General features: G+C 40.4%; 1 protein-coding gene across 1 annotated transcript; it reads left to right on the top strand.

Annotated features, from left to right (window-relative positions):
* Positions 1–270: 270 nt before the first annotated feature.
* On the top strand, positions 271–767 carry LOC117065203 (NADH dehydrogenase [ubiquinone] iron-sulfur protein 5-like). Its single transcript, XM_033179746.1, has one exon. The coding sequence runs from the start codon at positions 313–315 to the stop codon at positions 631–633; it is 321 nt and encodes a 106-aa protein (XP_033035637.1). The 5' UTR covers positions 271–312; the 3' UTR covers positions 634–767.
* The last annotated feature ends 8,869 nt before the right edge of the window (positions 768–9,636 follow it).

The following is a 9,636-nucleotide window of genomic DNA, read 5'->3' as shown; positions in this document are numbered from 1 at the left end:
GAAAAAAGAATGGATGAACAGATACCTAGAATAATCAATGCAGAGAAGACCTTAAAAGGACTGATAGAGATGAAAACCATGACACGAGAAATATGTGACAAATGCACAAGCTTCGGTAACCGACTTGATCAACTGGAAGAAAGAGTATCAGTGATTAAAGATCAAATGAATGAAATGAAGAAATGAAGTGAGAAGAGAAGTGTAGAGAAAAAAGAGTAAAACAAAATGAATAAAGCCTCCAAGAAATATGGGATTATGTGAAAAGACTAAATCTGGCCAGAGAAGAGACAAGAGTATGAGCATCGGATCGCCATGCCTTTCTTGGACATCCAGAAAAGGTTCGGCCTTAACATAGATCAATGGTGGACAATCCAGAGTGCTGAACAGCCCTACAAGATTGCTACTCGATGCCATGCTTTTGAAAAAGAATGGATAGAATGTACACATGGAATTGGTGCTATCCGGGCAGAGAAAGAGTGCAAGATAGAATATGATGATTTTGTAGAGTGTTTGCTTTGGCAGAAAATGATAAAATGTGTGAGTACCATCAGGAGGCAGCGGGATAAGCTGATAAAGGAAGGGAAGTACACCCCTCCACCTCACCACATTGGCAAGGAGGAGCCTCAGCCCTGAGCAGAGCAGCTGCTGATATCTGGAGGCTGATTTTCCCGTTCTCTGTTCTCCACTGGAAAAGTTGTTTACAGAAAACCTCCTTGTCAAAGTGTGTAAAAATAAAGGATTGCTCCATCCTAAAAAAAAAAAAAAAAGACTAAATCTACGTCTGATTGGTGTGCCTGAAAGTGACGGGGAAAATGGAACCAAGTTGGAAAACACTCTGCAGGATATCATCCAGGAGAACATCCCCAACCTAGTAAGGCAGGCCAACATTTAAATTCAGGAAATACAGAGAACGCCACAAAGATACTCCTCCAGAAGAGCAACTCCAAGACACATAATTGTCAGATTCATCAAAGTTGAAATGAAGGAAAAAATGTTAAGGGTAGCCAGAGAGAAAGGTCGGGTTACCCACAAAGGGAAGCCCATCAGACTAACAGCAGATCTCTCGGCAGAAACTCTACAAGCCAGAAGAGAGTGGGGGCAAATATTCAACATTCTTAAAGAAAAGAATTTTCAACCCAGAATTTCATATCCAACGAAACTAAGTTTCATAAGTGAAGGAGAAATAAAATCCTTTACAGACAAGCAAATGCTTAGAGATTTTGTCACCACCAGGCCTGCCCTACAAAAGATCCTGAAGGAAGTGCTAAACATGGAGAGGAACAACCAGTACCAGCCATTGCAAAAACATGCCAAAATGTAAAGGCCATTGATGCTAGGAAGAAACTGCATCAACTAATGAGCAAAATAACCAGCTAATATCATAATGACAGGATCAAGTTCACACATAACAATATTAACCTTAAATGTAAAGGGACTAAATCATCCAATTAAAAGACACAGACTGGCAAATTGGATAAAGAGTCAAAACCCATCAGTTTGCTGTATTCAGGAGACCCATCAGACATGCAGAGACACACATAGGCTCAAAATAAAAGGATGGAGGAAGATCTACCAAGCAAATGGGAAACAAAAAAAAGCAGGGGTTGCAATCCTAGTCTCTGATAAAACAGACTTTAAACCATCAAAGATCAAAAGAGACAAAGAAGGCCATTACATATGGCTAAGGGATCAATTCATCATCAGGAAGAGCTAACTATCCTAAATATATATGCACTCGATACAGGAGCACCCAGATTCATAAAGCAAGTCCTTAGAGACTTACGAAGAGACTCAGACTCCCATACAATAATAATGGGAGACTTTAACACCCCACTGTAAACATTAGACAGATCAATGAGACAGAAAGTTAACAAGTATATCCAGGAATTGAACTCAGCTCTGCACCAAGCAGACCTAATAGACATCTACAGAACTCTCCACCTCAAATTAACAGAATATACATTCTTCTCAGCACCATGTTGCACTTATTTCAAAATTGACCACAGAGTTGGAAGTAAAGCACTCCTCAGCAAATGTAAAAGAACAGAATTTATAACAAACTGTCTCTCAGACCACAGTGCAATCAAATTAGAACTCAGGACTAAGAAACTCAATCAAAACCGCTCAACTACATGGAAACTGAACAACCTGCTCCTGAATGACTACTGGGTACATAACGAAATGAAGGCAGAAATAAAGATGTTCTTTGAAACCAATGAGAACAAAGACACAATGTACCAGAATCTCTGGGACACATTTAAAGCAGTGTGTAGAGGGAAATTTATAGCACTAAATGCCCACAAGAGAAAGCAGGAAAGATCTAAAATTGACACCCTAACATCACAATTAAAAGAACTAGAGAAGCAAGAGCAAACACATTCAAAAGCTAGCAGAAGGCAAGAAATAACTAAGATCAGAGCAGAACTGAAGGAGATAGAGACACAAAAAACCCTCCAAAAAATCAATGAATCCAGGAGTTGGTTTTTTGAAAAGATCAACAAAATTGATAGACGCTAGCAAGACTAATAAGAAGAAAAGAGAGAAGAATCAAATAGATGCAATAAAAAATGATAAAGAGGATATCACCACCAACCCCACAGAAATACGAACTACCATCAGAGAATACTATAAACTCCTCTACGCAAATAAACTGGAAAACCTAGAAGAAATGGATAATTTCCTGGACACTTACACTCTCCCAAGACTAAATCAGGAAGAAGTTGAATCCCTGAATAGACCAATAGCAGGCTCTGAAATTGAGGCAATACTTAATAGCCTACCAACCAAAAAAAAGTCCACGACCAGACGGATTCACAGCCGAATTCTACCAGAGGTACAAGGAGGAGCTGGTACCATTCCTTCTGAAACTATTCCAATCAATAGAAAAAGAGGGAATCCTCCCTAACTCATTTTATGAGGCCAACATCATCCTGATACCAAAGCCTGGCAGAGACACAACAAAAAAAGAGAATTTTAGACCAATATCCCTGATGAATATCAATGCAAAAATCCTCAATAAAATACTGGCAAACGAATCCAGCAGCACATCAAAAAGCTTATCCACCATGATCAAGTGGGCTTCATCCCTGGGATGCAAGGCTGGTTCAAACTATGCAAATCAATAAATGTAATCCAGCATATAAACAGAACCAAAGACAAAAACCACATGATTATCTCAATAGATGCAGAAAAGGCCTTTGACAAAATTCAACAGCCCTTCATGCTAAAAACTGTCAGTAAATTCGGTATTGATGGAATGTATCTCAAAATAATAAGAGCTATTTATGACAAACCCACAGCCAATATTATACTGAATGGGCAAAAACTGGAAGCATTCCCTTTGAAACTGGCACAAGACAGGGCTGCCCTCTCTCACCACTCCTATTCAACATAGTGTTGGAAGTTCTGACTAGGGCAATCAGGCAAGAGAAAGAAATCAAGGGTATTCAGTTAGGATAAGAAGAAGTAAAATTGTTCCTGTTTGCAAATGACATGATTGCATATTTAGAAAACCCCATTGTCTCAGCCCAAAATCTCCTTAAGCTGATAAGCAACTTCAGCAAAGTCTCAGGATACAAAATCAATGTGCAAAAATCACAAGCATTCTTAAACACCAGTAACAGACAAACAGAGAGCCAAATCATGAATGAACTTCCATTCACAATTGCTTCAAAGAGAATAAAATACCTGGGAATCCAACTTACAAGGGATGTAAAGGACCTCTTCAAGGAGAACTACAAACCACTTCTCAGTGAAATAAAAGAGGACACAAATGGAAGAACATACCATGCTCATGGATAGGAAGAATCAATATTGTGAAAATGGCCATACTGCCCAAGGTAATTTATAGATTCAATGCCATCCCCATTAAGCTACCAATGACTTTCTTCACAGAATTGGAAAAAACTGCTTTAAAGTTCATATGGAACCAAAAAAGAGCCCGCATTGCCAAGACAATCCTAAGCCAAAAGAACAAAGTTGGAGGCATCATGCTACCTGACTTCAAACTATACTACAAGGCTACAGTAACCAAAACAGCATGGTACTGGTACCAAAACAGAGATATAGACCAATGGAACAGAACAGAGTCCTCAGAAATAATACCACACATCTACAAGCATCTGATCTTTGACAAACCTGACAAAAACAAGAAATGGGGAAAGGATTCCTATTTAGTAAATGGTGTGGGGAAAATTGGCTAGTGATAAGCAGAAAGCTGAAACTGGATGCTTTCCTTACTCCTTATATGAAAATTAATTCAAGCTGGATTAGAGACTTAAATGTTAGACCTAAAACTATAAAAATCCTAGAAGAAAACCTAGGTAATACCATTCAGGAGATAGGCATAGGCAAGGACTTCATGTCTAAAACACCAAAAGCAATGGCAACAAAAGCCAAAATTGACAAATGGGATCTAATTAAACTAAAGAGCTTCTGCACAGCAAAAGAAACTACCATCAGAGTGAACAGGCAACCTACAGAATGGGAGAACATTTTTGCAATCTACTCATCTGACAAAGGGCTAATATCAAGAACCTACAAAGAACTCAAACAAATTTACAAGAAAAAAACAAACAACCCCATCAAAAAGTGGGCAAAGGATATGAGCAGACACTTCTCAAAAGAAGACGTTCATACAGCCAACAGACACATGAAAAAATGCTCATCATCACTGGCCATCAGAGAAATGCAAATCAAAACCACAATGAGATACCATCTCACACCAGTTAGAATGGCAATCAGTAAAAAATCAGGAAACAACAGGTGCTAGAGAGGATTTGGAGAAATAAGAACACTTTTACACTGTTGGTGGAACTGTAAACTAGTTCAACTATTGTGGAAAACAGTGTGGCGATTCCTCAAGGATCTAGAACTAGAAATACCATTTGACCCAGCCATCCCATTACTGGGTATATACCCAAAGGATTATAAATCATGCGGCTATAAAGACACATGCACACGTATATTTATTGTGGCACTATTCACAATAGCAAAGACTTGGAATCAACCCAAATGTCCATCAGTGACCGACTGGATTAAGAAAATGTGGCACATATACACCATGGAATACTATGCAGCCATAAAAAAGGATGAGTTCATATCCTTTGTAGGGACATGGATGCAACTGGAAACCATCATTCTCAGCAAACTATTGCAACAATAGAAAACGAAACACCACATGTTCTCACTCATAAGGGGAAATTGAACATTGAGATCACTTGGACACAGGAAGGGGAACATCACACACCAGGGCCTATTGTGGGGAGGGTGGAGTCGGGAGGGATAGCATTGGGAGATATATCTAATGTAAATGATGAGTTAATGGGTGCAGCACACCAACATGGCACATGTTGAATTCCTACTTCAAGAGTGTTTTCTATGTTGGAACTTGTCCTAAGCCCAGTTGATAGGAATGGGCAAGCTTTTCTCTACATTTTATTATCTTTTAACCTTAAAATGCAAGCTCTAGAGGGTAGGGTCTTTGCTTTTGAGATCTCTGCAAACATTAAAGAACAAAATTCCTTTGGGAGGGAAGTGGAGACTGAGGGAAAGAGTGAGTATGGGGGGAAGGATAGGGTGAAGTGACAGATTCTTGTCTCTCTTCCTCTGTTTAATGGTATCTGGTGTTTCCTCTGAATTTTCTGGTTTTGCCATTAACCAAAACATTTGGCCAAGATTTTTTTTGTAATGAAAACACCCAAGGTTAGTAGGTTAATTTGTACAGACTTTCTAAAAAGACCTTTTTTTTGGAATATTGATTTTTAAAAATTTATACATGTACTGTGACTCAGAAATTCTGCTTCTAAAAAGGTGTTCTGAGGAAATAAATAAATAAATAACAAATGCCAAGATTAGCTAAAAGGATGTTCCCTGCAGTGTTGTTTATGACAGAAAAAAATTGGAAATAACCTAAATGAAGAGATATTGGTTACATATAGAATGGCATGCTGTAATGATCCTTGGATCCACAGGGTTCTTTGGTGGTGTCTCAGATGTCATAGTTCATTCTGTGTTGCAATGAAAGAACACCTGAAACTGGGTAATTTCTAAGGTAAAGAGGTTTTTTTGGCTCAGAGTTCTGCAGGCTGAGAAGTTCAAGGTCATGGCCCTGGCTTCTGGCAGGCATTTCATGCTGTGTTACAACATGGTGGAGAAGCTCAAGGGGAAGCAGACACATGTTAAGAGAGAAATATAAGGGCCTCCTGGTTTTATAACAACGCATCCATTCCCCTGAGCTAAACCAGTCTCTCTAGAATGAGAACACATTCACTACCAAAAGAGCCTGTAATCCCAGCACTTTGGGAGGCCGAGACGGGTGGATCACAAGGTCAGGAGATCGAGACCATCCTGGCTAACACGGTGAAACCCCGTCTCTACTAAAAAATACAAAAAACTAGCCGGGCTAGGTGGTGGGCGCCTGTAGTCCCAGCTACTCCGGAGGCTGAGGCAGGAGAATGGCATGAACCTGGGAGGTGGAGCTTGCAGTGAGCTGAGATCCGGCCACTGCACTCTAGCCTGGGTGACAGAGCGAGACTCCATCTCAAAAAAAAAAAAAAAAGAGCCCCATTAACGAGGGCTCTGCCTTCGCGACTTAAACATCTCCTACTAGGCCCCACCTCCTGACACCATCACACTGGGGATCAAATTTCAACATGAGCTTTGGTGAGGACAAACAACCCATATCCAAACCATAGCAGGGGCAACAACTGAAGGGTAGGGAAGAAAAATAAACCAGTGGGAGACACAGCGGATGATGCCCTGGCTCTCACGTTCCTTTTTCAGCCTCAAAAGCTTCAATTTTTTCTGTCTTATGCAGGACGGTTCCTTTCAGAAAATTAGTTCTGCTACCAAAAATAGTTGAAAAAGTACTGAATATTATTAGAATGGAAAGATGTTTACAGTACTTTGTAACAGGAAAAAAGCAGACTGTAAAACAGTACTTCAGTTTATCTCATTTTTGTTTATATCTACACACACGATTTAGAAATACACATACATGAAAATTAGATGTAACAATGAACATTTTATTCTTTTGAGTAATAAGAAAAAGATTATATTTAACTTTAAAAATATGTTTTCTATGTGATCCTCAACATTTTAAGTTTTTCAACCATTATGATGCCTAAGTCAATAGTTACCTACCAATTCTTTACCTTAAGACTACTAAAAACTACAAAAAAATTAGCCGGGCGAGGTGGCGAGCGCCTGTAGTCCCAGCTACTCGGGAGGCTGAGGCAGGAGAATGGCGTGAACCCGGGAGGCGGAGCTTGCAGTGAACTGAGATCTGGCCACAGTACTCCGGCCTGGGCGGCAGAGCGAGACTCCATCTCAAAAAAAAAAAAAAAAAAAAAAAAAAAAAGACTATAACTTCCATATAAGAATCTCAAAACTAAACGTTGTTCTTTCCATTTCAGAGCTAAAGAGACTGGGGGATGAAGTGATACTGTGAATTATCGCAAAATTGAGAAGTGGTCACAGAGACCCCAGTTTTCTCACCTCTTCGAGTTATAATGTTTCAAGTATTGCTGCAGAACCCTGCAGTTTTTCAAAGCTGGATGAATCAGGTGGTAGATAGAAGGAGAAAAACTATGTTTCTGCAGTAAAAACATAAAATTCTTACATATTTTGTACTTACTGAAATTATAACAGAAAAAGGATGTTAATGAGAAATTAATACAATCAGAGACAGATGGCGAGGTAAGTGGAAACTGGCAGGCGGGCTGAGGTGCAGTAGTTGGGAAGAGCTGAGGGTGCCGGAGAGCAGGAGCTGATTAGTGAAGCATGTGTAGTGAGGGCACTTTGTTCAAGTATAAACAATCACGTGATGATGGTGGAGGTGATGATGATAATAACACTAACAGTTAAGAAGAGTGCAGTGCACCAGGCACTGTTCTAAGCACTCTATGTATATTAGCTCTTAATCCTTACAACACTGCCATGAGATAGAAACTACTATTAGTCCCATTTTCCTGAAGAGGAAACTGAGGAACAGAGAGAAGACACAATGGGTGTTGATGCCAGGATCTGAAGTGCTTCACTCATTAGCATTCTAAATCTAAAAATACAAATGAGACAATATACCTTTCCTGAAGGTTAAAAATACTTTTTTCTGTTTTTTTTTTTTTTCGTTTTTTCTCTTTTCTTTCTTTCTTTCTTTCTTTTTTTTTTTTTTTTTTTTAACACAGAGCAGCATAATGACAAAAGGCTTCTGATGCCAACCGACCTAGGTTCAAATTCTGGATCTGCTACTTTTCTCCTCTCAGAGCCTCAGGTTCCTCATATCTAAAGGGGACTAATGATACCCTCTAAGGTGCTGTGAATAAGATTTCCTGTCTAAAACCTTGGCCCAGAGCATGCTGCAAGTGGGTACACAATAGATGGAAGCTGATACTGTTAGAAAATGAAACAAGTGAAGGGATTTAATTGAACAATATTTTATTTTATTTCTTAAAAAAACAAATGGGTGGACCTAGGAATAAGCATGCTCTTATAGTGATTATTTAATCTATTGTCTAAGCCATGAGACTTTAAAGAGGAGAAGGGTCCTATTAATAATTATCTGAGGCTGGGCACAGTGGCTTATGCCTGTAATCCCAGCACTTTGGGAGGCCGAGATGGGCGGATCACCTGAGATCAGGAGTTTGAGGCTAGCCTGGCCAACATGGTGAAATCCCGTGTCTACTAAAAATACAAAACTTAGCCAGGTGTGGTGGCAGGTACCTGTAATCCCAGCTACTTGGGAGGCTGAGGCAGGAGAATGGCTTGAACCCAGGAGGCAGAGGTTGCAGTGAGCTGAGATCATGCCACTGCACTCCAGCCTGGGCAACAGCATGAGACACCATCTCAAAATAATAATAATAATATTAATAATCTGGGATAATAGGTGATATGGTTTGGATCTGTGTCCCCACCAAATCGCACATCAAGTTATAGTCCCCAGTGTTGGAGGTCGGGCCTGGTGGGAGGTGACTGGATCATGGGGGTGGAGTTCTCATGAACGGTTTAGTGGCATCCCCCAGTTGGTGCCATCCCTGTGATAGTGAGTGAGTTCTGGTTATTTAAAAGTGTGTGGCACAAGGGCCAGTCATGGTGGCTCACGCCTGTAATCCCAGCACTTTGGGAGGCTGAGGCAGGTGGATCAGCTGAGGTCAGGATTTCAAGACCAGCCTGGCCAACATGGTGAAACCCTGCCTCTACTGAAAATATAAAAATTAGCCAGGCATGGTGGCATGCGCCTGTAATCCCAGCTACTCGGAAAGCTGAGGCAGGAGAATCGCTTGAACCTGGGAGGTGGAGGTTGCAGTGAGCCAAGATCACACCACTACACTCACTCCAGCCTGGGCAACAGAGCAACACTCTGTTTCAAAAAAAAAAAAAGTGTGTGGCACCTCCCACGTCCCCTTGCACTGCTCCCATTGTGTGAAACACCTTCTTCCTGCTTTGCCTTCTGCCGTGATTGGAAGCTTCCTGAGGCCTCCCCAGAAGCAGAAGCCACTATGCTTCCTGTACAGCCTACAGAATGGTGAGCCAATTAAACCTCTTTTCTTTATAAATTATCCAGTCTCAGGTATTTACAGCAGTGCAAGAATGGACTAATATAACAAGTGTAAACAGACTCTACCTTGCGCAAACTAG

Source organism: Trachypithecus francoisi, unplaced genomic scaffold (assembly GCF_009764315.1).
Source record: "Trachypithecus francoisi isolate TF-2019V2 unplaced genomic scaffold, Tfra_2.0 Lachesis_group2, whole genome shotgun sequence".
NCBI classification, from domain to species: Eukaryota; Metazoa; Chordata; class Mammalia; order Primates; family Cercopithecidae; genus Trachypithecus; species Trachypithecus francoisi.
This window is presented reverse-complemented; position numbering and strand designations above follow the sequence as displayed.